This window comes from Arvicanthis niloticus, chromosome 13 (assembly GCF_011762505.2).
Source record: "Arvicanthis niloticus isolate mArvNil1 chromosome 13, mArvNil1.pat.X, whole genome shotgun sequence".
Lineage (NCBI taxonomy): Eukaryota > Metazoa > Chordata > Mammalia > Rodentia > Muridae > Arvicanthis > Arvicanthis niloticus.
The window spans coordinates 68,634,331-68,654,110 of NC_047670.1; the positions used below are offsets into that span (position 1 = coordinate 68,634,331).

General features: G+C 41.8%; 1 protein-coding gene across 1 annotated transcript in view; it reads right to left on the reverse strand.

Annotated features, from left to right (window-relative positions):
- Nucleotides 1-16,271: 16,271 nt before the first annotated feature.
- Nucleotides 16,272-19,780, reverse strand: part of Adamts20 (ADAM metallopeptidase with thrombospondin type 1 motif 20) — a 119,173-nt gene continuing 115,664 nt past the window's right edge. The window contains exon 39 of the mRNA XM_034516690.2: nucleotides 16,272-18,421. Coding sequence (XP_034372581.1) covers nucleotides 18,332-18,421 — 90 coding nt within the window. The 3' untranslated portion in view covers nucleotides 16,272-18,331. The remainder of the gene's footprint in view (nucleotides 18,422-19,780) is intronic.

Genomic DNA, 19,780 nt, shown 5'->3' on the forward strand with positions numbered 1-19,780 from the left:
GCCAAGGATGTTGACCCTGAGACCAGGTGGCCTCGTTGCCCCTCCCCCTAGGAAGAGATGCTGTTTAATTTACAAGGCCAAGTCATCAGAAACCAAGTACAGGGAAAGTAAAACTAAATCTCATTTAATAGTCCACGCATCCAGATTTAACCCAGACCATCTTAGATAGGTACAGAGACTAGCACTAGCCTGGAATTGTGTAAAATGACCTCAAACAAAACCCTTGTATTATACATATAATTCTCTCAAGGGGCACCTGGGAGCTGCAGCCCAGCCTCTTGGGAGAATATCACACTGGTATCTCTAACCTGGGAATGGATCAAAATTCTAAGATCAAAAGGTTTCCGCCGAATGTGTGTTACTTTCACCAGTGTGAAATAGTTGCCAGTGTGATGTCACCGATCATTAAAGTTAGTGCATGTTGTTCGCTGTGGGCCACGGGTACTTAAAGTGTACACATTTTCAATACTCATTTAATGGAACACTTATGATCAGAGCATTCTAGGTTATATAAACATGTCAATAAGCAAGGGAAAATGTTTTTCAAAATCAGCAATCTCTTCTGAAGGGAAAAGCTCCAGTAAGTATGCCATGTGTCTAGTGTATGGATAACATAAGCCAATTCAGCAGGTAAGTATCACTCCTGTGTAAATAGCAACTGAATGTTGGCTGCCAGGAATGAATGTCTCATCTTCCGTCTTCCAGATTTTATCCCAAGCACAAGATTCTCAATTGAGAACTTTCAGAATCAAATTTTCTATGTTCCGCATTTATTTGCTAAAAACATTTGGAGCATTTCAGCTCTTTCTCCGTGCTAACTGCGGGGATCTATGCCAAAGACTTCATTCAGTTCAGCTGACCCCTTCTAAAGAGGCCAAGCTAACTTTCTCTGAAAGTGTAGGAATCTTTGATATTCAGTGACCTAGGATCTAAATCAAATTCAGCTCTATGACAAGACAGTATACATTCTGAAACTCACTAATTGAAATGAGGGTCTTGAGAATTAAGAGACACTTCAAATTCATCACCTCTGATTTCCCACAAGTACTGAGAATTTATCTATAGTGAATTTCACTCTCTGACTCTTTTGAAATTCCGATACTTTAAAAGAAATTGTTACCATCTAAGAAGCCCCATCTGCAATGTATTTGTAAGCAGGAGACACAGCTCAGACCAATAATCTCCGTGGTGAGAGAAACAGGAGCTCGAGGCTATCTTCCTCTATGCAGTGAGTTTGAGGCCAGCCCAGCCTTGTCTCAAAGCCAATAAATAGATAATAGGATAACAGCATCAGAATTAAAAATCAATACATATCTTTGACTTCTTTACTGAAATAGTACCAGTGGTTGCATTTGGAAAGACATAAACCTGTGTGTAGTAAGACTGAGATAAAGACATTTTTCTTAGTAAAGAGAAATGACATCATAGACATCAGTTTAAAAAGATGTCATTATACACGAGAAGTGGGAACAAAGTATGAAACAGATTTCTGGGGAGACAGAGTATTCTGGTAACAGAACTCTCAACTTTGAAAGTTTCTAATTAAAAATCCTATATTTGAGTCAGTACAGATATAGAACATTTGACAGACAGTAATCTGTTTTAAAAGACCTAAAATTTTAAATGGCCCAAAATGTTTTGCAAAATGAATGGCAAGACCCTCATTTCCAGCTTAGTGCTACTGCGAACTGGAACACAAGAGACAAGGACTGGTTGAGAATCTTGTGTAACTGAAGTTGTGCTTCCAAAGGTACTCTGGAGCCTTGATCTCTTCTCCTCTCTGTACCTCTCCCCTCTTCTCTCTCCTTTTCCTCCATGTCTATATCCTGGTCTTAGGGTACTGCCTAACAGAGAGCTGACAGAATCCCACACCTCAGATAGTAGAGAAATGGGCAGAGAAATGTCAGAAATGGCTGCAGACAAGGTATGAAGAAGGTCTGAGTTTTGAACTGTATTCTGCAGACTGTGAACTTTAGCTTTATCTTTGCCTTAAGCGCTAAATTCCAAGGCATGGCCCAAGGACCACCAGGAGCCACCATGTGACCCTCCAAGGGGCCCGTGACATTTTGGTCATCTCATACTAACACTAAGACAGAAGTAAATGCTTGCTTATAGTCTGGAGACTTTGCAGTGGAGTTTTCTGACTATGTGAACACTGAGCAGATGTGACACTCCAAGTGTCTTTTCTTAAGCCAGATGTTAAAATGATTGGTAAAAACATAAACATTTGTCATCCAACTCAGTATCTATACTTCTGCTATGGAAAAAAAAATAGTTATTTTCTTATAAAAAATATTTATAATCCCTCATAATGGTTTATTAACTTTGATAAACATCTTTTGAAGTCATCATTTCTTATTTACAATCACTATATATCCATAGCTATAATTCTGCTAAACAAAAGCTCTGGTTAGTGTTCATGGGTTTTTTGTTTTTTTTTTCTTAATAAGAATTTAAAGAGGTCTTGAGACTCAAATGTGTGAGAACCAACCCTCTGATAGTAGTAGTTTGGTCTTGATACAGAGTCAATCATGACCTCTAGTGGAGACATCCAGTCAATTTGCGTCTGATGGAACTGATTCTGCTGCCGACATAAAAGGACATCCTTTGAAAGCTCTTGAAACTTCTTTCCACCTCTTTTAACATTTATCCTTGTGCCCGGTCTGCTTTCTCCTGTACCGATTAGGGGGAAAAGAAAAGTTTTTCCGAGACAGACTGGGAAACCAGAGTCCCCTGGGAGGCAGCTGTGCAGGAACAAGGGTCGTGCCTGCCATTGTCGTCTATGGAGACCCACACTATTCTCACGGATACTCAAAAGAAGCTGCGGGGAGGTATTTGTGGTGCCCTTCAGAATTTACTCACTGTAAAACAGTGATTCTTGCGTCTCTATTTGGCTCAATTTCGGCTCCCACAGAGCCATTCTCCTAGAGTTTCTTATTGTTAAGCAGAAGTTGAGAACGTCGAAGTGTCCAGAGTGTGTCTAAGGAAAAGCAGTAAGGGTGAGCCTCGAGTGGGGCTTTGGCTCACCACAGAAAACCAACTGCCTCTCCACATCAGGGGTCAGAAGAACAGTTTGAAGCTGAGCTTCTAAAGTTTTAAAGTGCGAAGGAATCACTGCAGAACTCAAGGCCCGAAGCATTTGCTCTCTGGCCAATTACGGAGAATAGTGGCGTCTGTCTTCTGTAAGCACTCTGTACAGTAAGAAACAAATCAGTCTTCCTGGGATCCTGTTTACACGTAACTTCTGGTCCAGTGGATCTGAGGCTGCGATGCTTATTTCTAATTAGCTCTCGGGAGACGGCGCTGGCCCAAGAGCCACCTGCACATAGGTTTGAAAGGCAAACCTCTGGGCTCAGACTGTGAGCCAGTTTGGCGGCTGTGTATCATGAGAATGTGCAGCAGTCCCGATGCTCGTAGAGAATCTTCCAGAATTCCAGTGCAGACTACAGAAGATCATGGCTGTTGGCTGCAGACAAAGCTGGAGGAATCCTGGTGTTGTTTATGAGGCAGGCTTTAAAATGCAGATGCAATTAAATCTCTTAGTTACTTCGTCTTTCTCACTAATGTGGGGATAAAGATTTCATCCCCTAGTATACCATAATGTTGTTATGGAAGTTAAATGAGACAGTGGGAATGGTTTGGGAGCACCAGTCAGCTTGAGCTGAGGGTGTGCCATCTGTGAGTCCCCTGCTGGTTTACAAAAGGACTGAGGTCCAATGCTGACACTTTTCTGGCTTCCCTCAGCTATCTAGAGGACGGATGGGGCTGGTAATTTGCCACAGCCACCATTGCCAGCTCTTGCTGTCTACGACTGTACAACAGCTCCCCCTAAGTGCTTTCCCTCTAGCCCTGTTTGAATGTCTGTCATCATGATTTTTCTTTTCTTTCTTTCTTTTTCTTTCTTTCTTTCTTTCTTTTTTATTTCTTTTATTTCTCTCTCTCTCTCTCTCTCTCTCTCTCTCTCTCTCTCTCTCTCTCTCTCTCTCTCTCTCTCTCTCTTTTGTGAGCAAATTCCATGAGACATCTCCATGCACAAATGGAAGAAATCTGTGGCCAGTGCCACCAGGGAGAACGCCACAGACTTTTGAACAAGCACTTGGTCTTGTTAGGATGCCAAAAGCAAAGCTCTCACAACTTACACGCTGAGTAAAAAGCATAGCTGTTTAATGACAATCTTCCAGGAATCCGGCAAAAGGTGGACTCCTATGACAACTTGATCACACATTAGAGGAGATAACTGTGTGTGTGAGCCTTACATAGTTCCCTGTCTTTAACGGCCCCTCTGTTCTGAGGGCACTTGGGCAGCAGAGCTTCGGTCTGTTTGTAATCCCTTCTGTTTTCTAGGCACGCTGAAGTCCGCACCCTAGCGATCCACTTTCATTTTCCTTTTTTTTGCCCTCAGTGGAGGTCACAGCCCAGGCAAGCTTTGTGCAGAAGAACACCATACAAGATGCAACAGCGCCCACTGCTGTCCATCATTCAGAATGCCAACAGGCCCCTAGTCTCTTCTCTTTGGGTTGCTTCAGCTGGAGCTAAACAGATCTTCAGTCAGCTTCTTTATTTATCCTGTGCTGGTCTTGATAGCCAAATGAAATGCACTGTTTGAAGTCATTTAAAAGAGTAAAACAAGATGGTTTCCTGCCTAATATTTATTTCAAAAGTATATTTCACATAACATTTTTTTCCCCAACGTTGGCACTCCTAGCACTACTGGGTCTTTCAGAGTTCATGGTGGTCTAAGTTGCCAAGGCTGCTTGAACCCCTGTCATCAGCTCAGGCCTCCAGACTGTTGCCGGCGCGCACTTAAGGGCGGAGTGTTGCTAAGTTGTTGAGTATGCTAAATCTAGCACACAAAAGAAGGCAGCCAGGTACTTTCCCTTCTTATGGCGGGAAACATAAGATACAATATTCTGAGTTTTTTCCAGTATAGGTCACTCATGTACATATTTAGGTCATTCTCCTGAAGCCTGACAGGGCTGACATCCCCCCCAACTGAATGCACCCTCATAAGATTCCATGAAACCACTTCTTGATCCTCTCTACACCCACCACCCACATCCGTGTAGATTGTTGTGATGTGTGAGGTGACTGAGTTACAGCATTTCTTCGGATTACATCACAGAAGGTAAGAAACTCAACACGATGTCTGGGCAAAACTATATTTTTGCCCAATCCATGTGGTGGTGGACTATTTACAATCCCCCCTTTTCCACTTATAATGAAATATCCAAATGTGGTAAATTGGTGGCTTGTCGCCCATGTGTCTGAGGTCATATTAATCATGTCCAGGAAAAACAGTATCTTGGACACAATGCTATTTGGGGAGGTGTGGCCTGGTTGAGATGTTGAGAGTCTGCAGTCATCTGCTAGTGTCCTTTCAGCATCTTCAGGGGACAGTCTAGTAAACCAAACCAAAGTTATGATGGGCACGCCACCCTGCATCCAGGAGAGATTCCAGGTACCACTCATCACTGCCTTCAGACAACCTCACCACCTTAGTGCAATGACGCATCCTAGCAAAGCAGAGGTTTAGAAAGTCATCACCTTCTGTACATAGACAGATATTGCCAGGTTATACCAACTGGCAGGTAGTTCAATCTCAGTTCAGATTCAGGGAATCATGTCCGAGTAGACCTGTGGCTCTATGGACACAGCAGAGCCACTGTTAAGTCAGAACCTAGCTAAACTCCAGTCATCATCCTCACCTCATTCCTAGAGCAACGGTGACAGGTCAGGGCTCTGGGTGTTACTAATGGCTGGATCCTGTGTCCAGCAGTCATTGTATTATTTGAACACTTCTTTTTTAGTTTAAAGATTTATTTTTACTTTTATTTTTTTATTGATATGTGAGCATGAGAGAAAGAGAGAGATTCAGACAGACAGACAGATGACAGACAGAATGTGAGCCCCTGTATGTGGGTGCCCAGGGAGGCCAGGAGAGAGCATAAGATCCCCTGTAGGTAGAGCCACAGGCAATTATGAGCTGCCCAACATTGTGTTCTAGGACTAAACACAATCCTCTGGGAGAACATCAACGACTCTGAATCACAAAGCCATCTTTTCATCCCCAAAGTGCATGTAAATAAATAAGCCGTAGATTGTTAAGGATAGGACTAGGTGGTCCTTAGCCTATATACTCACTGGGGCTGAATTCAGCCATGTCTTCAAGGGTCCTGGGTTTAAAAACTGGCTCAAGTCTAAAACCTTGACAAGAGCTAATTACTTGGCCTCTGTTATTACTAGGCATTCTGTTCTATTCCATTCTATTCAAACAGAACCAATAGAAATATGAATATTAAACTCCTTTTTATTAAAAGGGTAACAGCTGCTATTCAACTCCTAAGAGACAGGATATAACCAGTAGTTGTTCAGTCTTTGAGACTGTAGTCCCATCATGGCTACATTGGTTGCCCATAGTTAGCCCATGAGGCTGGGCACCTCAGCAGTCCCAATCTAGTTCCAAAGACCCAGAGGCTTCCTGGAGTATTGCAGGTCCTCAATCAGAACAGAAAGCCTAGGAAGACTTGATTCTACTAATGGTGAAGGAGTCTGTGGCTGCAGGAACAGGAGAAATCCACTTAGAGGTAAGAGGAGAAGCCATGCCAAGAAAAGGGGGAGTAATCTTCCTTCCTCCATGACCCCTTTCTTCTCTGTGTTGCTCCCAGAAGATGCCCTGAACATTTGGGCTGGGTCTTCCCACATCAATTAAGGCAACCAGGATAATTTCCTAGGTGAGTTTTTCTGGTCAGGTGATTCTAAGCTGTGGCAAGGTGACATTAAAACCAATCCAGGCTCACACCAGGTTTGAAGTCTTCAGTTGCTTCAAACTGGGTGTTCCCTTGTTGACTCCTCTTTTATTTTTCATGTGTCAGATAATGTGTTAGCTGTCTCCATATCTCTTAGGAAGTCTTTCCCTTATGGAGGCCACTTCCCAGCTTCTGATACAATGTATTTCGACTCCTTTGCCCTGTAGGGATTTTTCTTTGTTACCAGGCTTAGAAAGTCCCCTTGGGCTATACAAGGACTTAATTTTACTTATATATCCATTCACCTACTGTTTAGGAGAGAGAAAGATAGAAACCTTCTGTGGGAGGAGCTTCTGCTTCACTGTCTGAAATGGGATATCAGTTCTCACTAGAGAAGGAAAGACCATTCTGTCAACAGAGAAGGAGCAGGAGTCTTCAGAACCACACTGTTAAGCAGCATCAAGACCATCTGTTTCCATCTCCGTGTCATGGATCTATGCTTCCCTGGCAGGCCCCTTGTCTTACTGTGTCACTACGTTATTAGGCAAACATCATCCTGGTGAATGGTGGTGGTGGTTTATTTTGATTCAATTCTAAGTATCCTGTTATTCTATTTGTGAACTTAAAAATTGTTTATTGAGCATGCTGCCAGAGAACAGCAGGCTGTAAAATAGCTGGAATACAGCCTGCGGTAACACATAAGCCTCACCAACAAAACAAACATGTCACGCAGAAATTGTTTAAAAACTGGTTTTCTTCCTATCTTTTTATTCTGCACGTGCTGTAGACAGAGCCCGGGGCCTGCACATGAAAAACATACAATCTTCTAGTAAGCCAGACCCCAGACCATCAGGAGTTTTGTTTATAAGATCCAAATCTTGGAGCGTTAGCTCATTTTTAAAAAATAATCGCCAGCGGTGGTGGCGCATGCCTTTAATCCCAGCACTTGGGAGGCAGAGGCAGTTGGATTTCTGAGTTCGAGGCCAGCCTGGTCTACAGAGTGAGTTCCAGGACAGCTAGGGCTACACAGAGAAACCCTGTCTCGAAAAACCAAAAAAAAAAAAAAAAAAAATTAACTTTAATTTGTTGTTTTCGGAGAACATGATTTTCAGATATAGCACTTTCACTTTTGTGGCTCAGAACACTGTTGTTCAATAGCGTTTCTATGTTGCAAAGGAATTGGTGACGGAATACCTTAGATTATACATGCAAATGCATGGGTCAAGGTCGCTAATAGAACTTCAGAAGAAATGTGCTAATGGTCCCTATTATTTTTCTTCTACATTCCTCTTGCAGTTCTGTGACCCTTGTTCTTCTTTATTTTGAATAGTACATGAGGTTCTGATGCTTGGGGTCTTCCCTGAAAACACTTCTTCCAGCCACTTGTAAAAATTCTCCTGTCCAGTTTTCTAAACTCAAGAGTGAATCGGCTACTTTTCACGGTGCTCCTATCGTGCGTCTTACAGGAATTTCTATGTGCACATAGGTAGTATAATAATCAGTCATTAGGAATAAGTTGATTGCATATCCCTTTAGTAGAATTCAGGCTTCCCCCTAAGGCCTGTGACCTATCTGGACACAGGTTCTTGGCCTGATAGTGGCACCAGGTATGAGTTTCATCTTTTGAAGCAAGTCTTAACTCCAGTGGTTGTTTACCCCTGTAATGTTTGTGCCACTATTGCACTAGTGGGCTTATCTAGCCAAGAAAGTCATTAATGTAGTTTACAGGTTTATGAGACATTGATGATAAACGTCTCCTCTGGCAGCATGCATGGTGCATGGTACCACCAGCACTCTCATCGTTAGCCAACAGAGTCAAAGCTTCCCCCTGAGTGCAGGTTTAATTTCCCCATGAAGTTATTATCATGAAATTTGAGTCTATGACTCAAGCATGTGATGTCTTTGGCAATAGGGACTTACTGTCAAGTTCTGTAAGATAACCGAGATCATTAGCAAATAGCCTATAATGTTTGGGTTTGGGGTTGTTGTTTATTTGGTTTTTGTTTCCCCAAGATGGAATTTCTCTGTGTAACCTTGGCTGTTCTGAAACTTGCTCTGTAGACCAGGCTGGCCTTGAACTCAGAGATCTGACTGCCTCTGCCTTCCAAGTGCTAGGATTAAAGGTGTGAGCCACCACCAACTGGGCCTGGCATGGGGTGGGGGTTTTATGGGATCTCAGTGGTCAAGAACTTCAAAAGAGGCCACACATTCCTGACACTGGGTTTTTCATTTGAAAGCCTGTGGTATGGCTTTGAATGAGATTGACCCATAGGCTCATACTTTTGCATGCTTGGTTCCTACTTGGTGAACCATTGGAATAGATTAGGAAGTGTGGCCTTGTAGGGGTAGGTGTGGTCTTTTGTGCATCACTTGGGAATTGGCTTTGTTTCAAAGGCCCACACCAGGCCCAGTGTCTTGCTGTGCCTGCTGCCTGCGGATCAGGATATACAACTCTCAGCTACTGCTCCAATACCGTTCCTGCCATCACGCTCCCTGCCATGATAGTAATAAACTAACCTCTTCTTCAAACTGCTGTTAAAGTCTTTCTTTTATAAGAGTTGCCTTGGTGTTTTCTTCACAACAGTAGAACAGTGACTAAGACAGAAGTAACTATGTTTAAATTCTTTCTATATGTGTATGTGCATATATTTTAGGAAGCTACCTGACTTTTGAAAGGTCTGTATTGTTCGTTATTCCTCCCCATAGTCCTTTTTTAAATATGCCTTCCCATCATCCCTTCCCATTTCTTTACTGCCTTGTAATCCTTTATATTACTGCCTTCTGTTTCCCATTCGTTGACAGATTTGCTCTCACCATCCTTTACAAATTACTTGATCTATATAGGTATTCCAAATGAAACACACGTATCTGAAAAGTCACAAATGGGACAGAACATACAGCATATGTCTCTAGGTCTGGGTTAGCTCACTCTGCACGAGACTTTCCTGCTCTTTCCATTTACTTGCACTTTTTGCATTTTCTTAAAGTCTGAATAATATTCTACTGTATAAATGTAGTGTATCTTGTTATTTACCCATTATTACTTATTAAATGTACATCTAGGCTTTTACAATTTATTTCCCCACTATCACAAGTAAAGCAGCAACGAACACGGTCAGTAGGCATTTCTATAGTCTTTAGGAAGTCCAAGAATGGTTTGCCTGGATCCTGTGGTAGACCTCTTTCTAGCTTTTGAGGAACCTCTATGCTGATTTCCACAGTGGCTGAACAGTGTGCCCCCTCCACCAGCAGTGAATAACTGCTCAACGTCCCCCTCATTCCCATTGGCATTTGTTGTCATTTATATTTTTTGGTCTTAGACATTCTTACCAGGTTAAGTGAGTGTAATGTGCATCTCCCAGGTATCTAAGGGTGTTGAACATTTAAAACAGTTCTCCTCCATTCGTATCTCATACTTCAACAAGCATTTATTTAATTCATTTCCTTTTGTTTTCTTCCATCTTGTTTCCTCTTTTCTAAAGTTATAGATATTATATAAAATGAATACATCAAATCAGTAAATTAAACCGAGAAGTTAAAATACATATAAACTTTTGTTTTATTTGTTTGTTTGTTTGTTTTATATTTCTCATAGTTATAACATCTATGATGGGTATTGTTGAATATCAAGTTGACAAGATCTGGAATCATCCAGGTGACAAAACTCTAAGAGAGAATATTTAGCCCATGAGTGAGTATCTGATTGAGTTAATACAATATGGAGGACCCACCCTAAAGGGAGGCAGCTCTGTTCCCTGGGTGGATGTCCTAGCCTGCACTAATGGAGGAAACTAGCTAAGTATGAGAATTTCTTACTCTGCTTCCTGAGTGTGGATGGAATATGACCAACCACTGTAAGCTCCTGCTGGCATGATTTACCCAGCATCATAAACTATGCACTTAGACTGTGAGGCCAGAGTAGATTCAATAGTCTTTTTGTTTGTTTTGGTTTTTGATTTTGGTTTATTTATTCATTTTTTTAAAAAGAGAGAGCACATGCATGAAGTTGGGAGAGGAGAGCAATAGTAAGTGCATAGAGGAGATGCTGAAGGGAAGGGAATGGGGTGACCTAGGTCAAAATATATTATCTGCTTGTATGAAATCCTCAAAAACTATGTAAAAAGGTGCCACTTATTTACACATATAAAGCATACTGTTTGACATGTCTGATGCCACCAATCAGACGTGTAATCCCAAATTTACCTTTATTTACTTAAAACGTGAAATTAAATACATTTGTAATAGTCTCCCAAAATAGACAAGAAAATAAAGCTGATCTGGTTAGAATCAGAGACAAGGAGCCCAACTCGCTCTAACACTGGATACGGTGGATATGCCACGTATCAGCTGTGGTTGGCAATCCTGCTTGTTTGATGGATGTGCTGTGCTTCCTCTAAAGCTCCTGTCGCTTCGTCTGGGCTCAGGATGGAGCCATCACCCATGCACCATCTGTCACCAGTGAGGACCACACTGCCTCAATGTGGTCATGTGCTAACTTCTGACTACAGTTATGACACAGGTTCCAACTGGTGGGGCTGAATCAATTGCCTGTGCCCGTGTACAAGACACATACAGAAAGAGCCAGGTATTCCCTGCCTTTCTACTGGGGAATGTGCTCCACCAAATAAAATAAGGCATCTGTGAGACATAAGAAGAGGCCCGAGCTGAGCACCAAGATGAGAGAGGACATCCTTCAGGAATGTATCTAGCAAGGCATTAGACTGTCTTTGCTGTACATTTTATGCAAACCCCTTTCTGGTGCAGCTTTTTATCAGTTCTCCCTCGAATCCCAGTGTATTCTGTATAACAGGATAATGTCACCTCATTCCACCATTCCTGGGCTCTAATTGGCTTTTTAATAAGGAAGCGTGGGAATTCTCGTTCCATATCTGGTTAGGCCACAAGACTAGGTACCTGGAGATTCAATTCTCTCAGGCTATCTAGGACTCGTTTGGAGGAAGCGTGCAGATATCCTATGATCTGCCAATGTTGACAGATTAGAAGTGATTATCGGGGAACCCATATTAAGAGTTTTTGAAGGGAGGTCTGTGGAGAAGCAGGAAATGTCTGAGATGATTAATGCTCACCCTCGGTGCCAGTAGAAGCATCTTGGCAGGTTTTCTCAAATCTGCCATCTTTGGCATGGGCATAGAAAAATCATTATTGTGTTTATTTAATTTGGGCAAAGCAAAATAGGATTTCTTTCAATGTCCAGTTTTACGAAATGATATGAAGAAGAGCTGAAATTAAGAGGTAACACTAAAAGAGGAAATAGGAAAACGACTACTTTTGAGGCTGGCTTGGTGCTGCTGGAGCTTTGGAAGCTGGCTGTGATCTGGTTTGGCTGGCACCTTAATTGACATGCCACACTGAGACCATCTTTCCCACCATCTGGGTTAGATGAGGCTTTTGATGAGGCTTCTTAGAAAGTGCTAACCACAATGTTTGTAGTGGTGACACAGACCAACCTATGACATTAATTGTGTGGCATGTGAAAATGAGATGTTAAGCGATAAATAAATAAATAAATAAATAATAAATCGTGCCAGAAGGGGCAGACATCCTAAATGAAATGAGTCTTGAGATCCAATTCACAAGCTGACTAATACTTCCTAAGGTGAAGGGGGACTCCTAATTCAGAATAGGTCAGGAGCACAGCGGTGGAGCTGTGCTGAGATGTGAGCACCAGACAGCTCAAGGTGACCTGTCGTGGTCATCAAAGCAGAAAGCTGTCCAACCATGGTTGGGGCCTGGGTTGCATCTGCCTTACACATTAAATGATTTTAGGCTTGAAGATCAGTTCACAACATATTACCTGACATCATATGTCATGATGCCAATAGTAACGATACGCTGGTAACATATATGAAAATGTGTAAGTTTCTGACATAGCGCCAAGGTTTTACATATCAATGTTTGAGGCAAAACAGAATGGAGTCGGTACTATTGACGTCTCAAAACGATGTCTGTAAGCTCAGATCAGCTGTGAGTAGGAGAACGGGAGCCTGGAGCTCTCTTCACCGAAATGCTTTCCAAAGTGTTTTTCTACATTAAAATAAAAGGTCACATAGCAAATGTGACACCTTCAAATAACAGAAATATGCTTATAAAAATAGCTCGCTTAGTTCTATACCTTTTTTCTGTCGGGAAAGTGAGCAGGGCCACTTCCCGCTTTGCAATTCAGTTCACTTTGCAATTCAGAACATGGAGGTTCAGACAAAATATTTGCCTTGAGGCCAGACAGCTGCAGGTTGCAAACCATAGGAGAAACGAGGCTTCCTTGCCTCTGAGACAATGGCTATAAAGCTGTGAAAGGATCCTACGTTTGCTTTAACATCTGTAAATTAAACAGCCTCTTTGTATAACAAAATAGAAATGAGCTGATTGGCTGTGCCACCCCAAGAGCGGGTTTTCCCTCCCCTCTGTTTATAATAACACTAACCATATTCGCCAGCTCAGCGAGCTCATGCACCAGGCAGGAAGGACCCACACTCTCAGAGCCGAAAGGCACCTTAGAGCTTCAAATCCCTGCTTCAACCGTTAAGAAACAAGTTGTCAGCTTATTTAATGTAAGCTTCTTCACTACAACTGCATTCTGGTCAGAAAACCTCTGTCTGTGCTCCAACTTGGTTCTCTTTATGGGATAAAGGCACCAGAAAAATTACCACACCAAAAATATTTGCTTTCGGTTAGGCAATGTTTGATATTATTAAGACAAATCTAACGTTTGAGCTGTAAAAGAAAGACGTGTATGGTCGTGACATAGATATGGGTTTTGTCTGGACATGGAGATTGGTAAATGATACTTAGAAACGAACAACATAAAGCACTGTGTTGACCTAAAACAGAAACTCTCCAGCAAAGGTAGAACTTGGCAGCCTTCCAAGTCCTCCAGCGGAATAAGCCACGAGTGGCCAGCAGATGGCGCTGTCGTCAGGTTGTATTTTTCACATGTAAACAACAAAAAAAGTAGTTATTACAGAAATGAATAAAAGTAGCAAAACTATTATCTTTAAAATGTTAAGTGGCAAGAAGGGACGCACAGTTGGATGTACACTGTAGAGTGATGTCTCTGGTGGTACTTAAGGTTAGTGTGGAGTTGTTCTTAAGCCAAGGACAAAACAAAAACCAAACCAAATCAAACCAAAACAACAACAACAACAAACTGTGGGGGTGTGGCTGGGAAGATGATGATGCCCTATAAGGGCACAGTGGGGATTAAGTAAGGGTGTGCAGTTCACTTTTATTTAGAAGTCTTCTTTTTGTCTTTTTGGTCAGAGACTGGGCAAGAGGAGAGATTTAAAAAAAAAAAAAAGATGCAGGATGTTGAAGCGATTGATTTCAAATGCCTTTCTTTGTAACACAGAAATAATGCTGTCTGTTGAGACTCTAGGACAGAAGGAAATCAAAACATTTGGGCAAAGCAGAAATGCTTTGAAATATGCAGGAAAGGGAGAAGGCAAAACAAAACAATAAACCAGCCAGGAAACTGGCAGTGCCAGCCTCCAACTGGTCTCTTATGTTTTCTCGTTCTGATTCTGATTAGAGCCACCAAGCCTTCCAACGACGAATTCCTCATGCGACCCCGGTGTGTCTCCACCCGTGGAACCCCAGCACTGGAGATGCCGTCCCCCCCGTGGAACCCAGCACGGGAGATGCCGAGACGCCAGAGTGTGAGCACTGCCTGCTATACACAGTGAGACCCTGTTTCAAACATCAAAACAACACAGCAAAACACTTGTGTGTATATTCAGATTTGGAGGAGTGGCACACGTCAGTCATGGCAGCACTGGCACAGCCGAGGCAAGAGGATCATGGTCGGAACACGGTCCACGGCCCACAAACGAAGCCATGTGAGAATTCTGAGAGCTTGTGAGGAAACTCCAAGAAAACGGAGACGCTTCCCGTTTTGTGACTTCTATTCCTCCAGAATGAGGGTTGTTTTTAGAATGTGCTCCTGTGTCCCTCCCAGGTGTAAATAGGATTGGATTTACTTACGATTACAGGTACATTGTACTGGCTGGTTTTCTATGTCAACTTGACACAAGCTGGAATTATCACAGAGAAAGGAGCCTCCCTTGAGGAAATGCCTCCATGAGATCCAGCTGTAAGGCATTTTCTTAATTAGTGACCAAGGGGGGAGGGCCCATTGTGGGTGGTGTCATCTCCGGGGTGGTAGTCCTGGGTTCTATAAGAAAGCAAGCTGAGCAAGCCAGGGGAAGCAAGCCAGTTTGCAGCACTTCATGGCGTCTGCATCAGCTCCTGTCTCCAAGTTCCTGCCCTGTGTGAGTTCCTGTCCTGACTTCCTTTGGTGATGAACAGCAATGTGAAAGTGTAAGCTAATAAACCCTTTCCTTCCCAACTTGCTTCTTGGTCATGATGTTTTGTGCAGGAATACAAACCCTGACTAAAACAGATACCATTGTTACTTAGATCATGTTTCCAAGTGTAGGCTGTCTACGTGACTGTATAACAACCTGAACTCATGTGACCTTTGTCCTTGATCTTGCTTAATACTCAGAATACTCAGAATACAAATTGTCTGCTGCCTTAAATAAACTTGGCGATTGCATGAGGCTTTACTCCTCCTCCTTTTAGGTTCCACTCTCTCAGGTTTGTGCTGCCAACTAGAGCGGTAACAACCATGAACTTCAGGCCAGCCTGGGCTACACAGTGAGACCCTAATATACATAGATATATATCTTGGGATATATTCAGAAAAGAGACTTCATATCTACACACACATACACAAAGGGGCACAGACACACAAAATGGTTCCCATATACTCTAGTCATGAGATTAAATTTAGAGGGGAAATTGTATGTTACTGCACACGTGAAAAGGGTAACATTTTAATCCCCTGTCAATTGTAATGTTTTTCTTCCTTGACCTCATGCTTGGTAGGAAAAGAGTGTACCACTGAGCCATAACCCAGCCCGTGACAGCTACAATTGATTTAACTACTCTAGAGTGTACTTTGGTGATTCCTGAGGAAGTTGCGGATCGATAGCTCTGTCCTAAGTATCTGCTCCCTGCCTTGGGAAAGCATTGTGTGCACCACCGTGTCTGACCTTGCCAGGAGGAAGAATGCATAATTTCCCTGAGATTTCAGTGTGAATCTTTTTTGATACGTGAGGGGTGTGTGAAAAGACTGAGTTAGTCAGAGCCAGACTGACAGACCCATGACAGACCAGGCCTAAATTTCTGTTTCCCAGCTGGGAAAGTTCAAAATAGGTCAATTCCAGGAAAACCCGTCTCTCATATGTAGGCAGCCAATCAGGAAGCAGCACCACCCACTAACCTGAGCCAAACTCTCAAGCACCCAATCAGGAGCTGTAAACGTTGAGTCATGGGCAGCCAATCAGGAGCTGTAGAACCTGCCCCCCCCCCCCCTCAACCATGCATGCAGGTCCTTTGCAGAATAAACTGTCTTGGTCTTTGACTGCATACTGTTTGAGTCTCAGTAATCATTCTTCGTAAATCACGGACCCTTACACATATAAATGAGGTTACTAGTGCCACACAAATACATTTTTTATTTAAATATTTATAAATGACACAGCTTTAATAACAGATGAAACATTTAATGGGAAATATTAGACATTCTGTTTTAATGCCTGACAAATTTGCAAATTGCCCTTTTGTTTCAGAGGTGTTTGACCTCATGTACACCGACTTCCTCAGGTACCTTTTAAATCTCTAGCAAATATTTGGGAGAAAAACACCTTGAGGGTAAAACTAGTACACTGATATTTAAAATGAATTAGTAAATCCCATGTTTTTGTTTATGGGGCAGGCTGAGATGAAAAAAAAATTGTTAATTTGCCTTTTAAAAATCCTATCATTATAAAACACACAATTAAATTATCCACATGAAAAATAATCCTTTAATTCCTGAGAATCTGCCTATAGTGGCAAGTTTTACAATTCATTCTTGTTTGAGGACACCCCAGTAGAAAGTAGCTGAGCTTCTCCGTGATGGGTATTATTGATCTTCAGCGTGGTATAATCTGAACTTGCCCACTCAGCAGGCCGTCTGGGCACACCTGAGCAGGACTCTCCATTAGGTTGGTATGAGGAAGACATGCTCTAACTTCGGAAGAGAAAACTTCTGCTTTTTTCCTGCTTCTCTTACTGTCTTGCAGATGCACTCACTGACTAGATCGTCATCATTTTCCTCTGACGTGAGCTTTTCAGCTTTCCCACATGGACTGAAGACCGGCATCATCGCTCCGCATCACCGCTCTGCCATCGCTCCAGCAAGTGTCAAGGCTGTTAGTACCAGATCGAGGCAGCTAGGGCATCTAGCTCTCCGGTGTGAAGACAACTATTATTGGAGTATGTAGACTATAACATGTAAACCAACCTAATAACCCCCTTTAACAGCCAGTATCTACCCTGTTCCTCTAGAACAGTGGCTCTCAACCTTCCTAAAAACAGTCCCTCATGCCGTACTCACCCTCCAAGTATAAAATTATTTCATTGTTAATCCATTACTATAATTTTGCTACTGTTGTGAATAGTAATATAAATATCTGTGTTTCCCAATGGTCTTAGGTGACTCCTGTGAAAGGGTCACTAGATCCCCAAGGGGCAGAGACTCACAGGTTGAGAACCTTTGCTCTAGAGAAGTTCCCCCCCCCACCATGTAACCTCTAATTAATATTTTAGAGTGGGGGAGGGGGTCAGAAAAACAGAATTTTCAGGAAGACAGAACCAACATCAGAATTTTAAGAACCTCCATCTTTCTGTTTGGCTAGCAAAAAGGTATTTAACCTTAAGAAAATAGATTTTTTTTCCCTAAGGGTAGTTACATATATGAGTTATAAAGGCATAATTGTGCATAAACATTATAAAAACAGTACACTGCTCACAAACACGTGGAGGTAGGCCTTAAAACTCAAATCCCAACACATCATATCTTCTCCGTTTTGCCACAGAGTGTTCTATTTAATAGTTAACATGAGCACAAATTTTTAAGAAAAAAGTATTACATTTTAGAACCATTTTTTATTGAAGCACCAAAATCCATAGATAAAATTAAAGAAAAAAAATAAGACAATGAATCAAAATCGTATCAGTAGAAAGGAGGATGTCTACGTGCTTATTTGATATAATTATCAATTTGATATTCACTAATTCTTATTTGCTCCATTTTGACAATCACAATAACACTTCATTGTACTGCAGAACGCTGCTCAGAGATTTATTTATGTGTATGTTTAACAGTAGAATGTAATAATGGTCCAGTCTAAGCTGTGAACAGCAATATTTTTTTCGTATACTCCATTAAAACATTTTGATTGTATTCCCTATAATAAATTACGATGTTTAGAAATGATCCTTATTAGAGCGATACATCTATTAAGATGTATAATCTAATAAGATGTATAAGATGTATAAGATGTAATAAGATAAGATTCTCTTGAAAACCTATAAATATTAAGTGGTCTGAAACCCCGATGAGCACCCAGAGAAAAGTTTGAGTATGGAAGTCTCGGGAATCCAGGAGTGAGAAAGGAGCACCAGATATCTGTGCTTTCACAGAGCACCCCTCTTTGGTGGTACTTGCAAGCCTTGAATGTTCATAGTACTTGAATCGGGAGCCCCGTAGCCACGTGAGGAAAACACTTCCCACAGAACCCTCCGCATCTGCCGTAGACTTTGGTTCCGTCCTGAAGGTGTAAAGAAGTAGAAAACACAGGAGACTTTTATACAAGCTGGCAACTGTGCACGACACAGGAAAAGTACCTGCTTTGAATAATGGGGCTTGTGTCCTAGCCAAGGATCCCTGGAAGGGCCGCTGTCCAATGAAGGTCACGTGCGGGTCCAGAGGGAATGGACAGCCTACGATTAGTGCCAGCTGCTGTTCATGTCAAATAAACCATGGTAGGATTTACACACTTCATCTCAGCACGCATATTTTTCACCTGAATATTTATTTGTATTGGTGAGTTGATTAAAATAAAACCTCTAATTAGCAGGCAGATTTAAATAGTAGACAAAATTATATTATAGAAAGTTGGCAATGAAGATACGCGAAGCCGCCTATGCCTTTCTCAATCGTCTCAGTCATGTGTGTGAAACACAGCATGAAGAATCGCAGAAAGTGGGGTGATGGGAACAGACACAAAGGGGCAGAGGGCAGAAGTCCTGATCGGAATTGGACTAAAACCGGAAATAGGTTCAGGCTGCTAGTCTGAGGGAGGAGGGCAGAAGTGGGAGGGGCATGTGCTCTGTGCTGCCTTCATTTTACATACAAACATCAAAAACACTAAAAACAAAATCGTGTTCATAGACCCAAACGTTCAACTCTGGTCATTTTCCTAAGAGACATAAATTGTTCTTAATCCAGAGAAGAAAGGAAAGGTGGAGAAGACACTGTTTGGTGGTTGAGACTTTGGTTGTGATCAGAAGCCCTTAAGCTGCAGAGGACCCTGGCTAGCAGAGGAAAGGAAAAGGAAAACTCCGTTTTGTGGATTTTTCTTTTCCCAGGTGGCTAGAGTGGGAAGTGCAGCCTTACATTACATTTTGTGGAACACGAATATGTTTTCATTTCCGCAATTATGCTTGGCTTTCACGAGTCTCTGTTTTATCCTTGGTATCAGACTTCAAACGACGCTGTCAGGAACATTTTAACTTAACACATGAGATTCCTCACAATTAAATAAGAAACTAAATTTTAGAAGCTATAACAAATAGAAAAAAAATGAAAGATTTTTTTTTTTTTTTTTTTTTTTTTTTTTTTTTTTTTTTACAAAATATTACTATCCTTCTGTGACTTTAGCCAAAACGCATTCTTTATATACAAGCAATAGATATTTAAGAACTGGATATGTGAAAGCCAGGATATTTCATTAAGTTCTCTACATTTATAATAATTTAAACTGAAATTTTGTATTCCTCAGAAACAAAACGTTTTAAGACTAGGACACAGAAATGTTGCATTTTGTCCACAAGTACTAGTTTTAATTGGAATGCCACAGGCCATATTTACCAAGATAAAGAAAAGTTAGAAAAGACCGGAGAGGGTG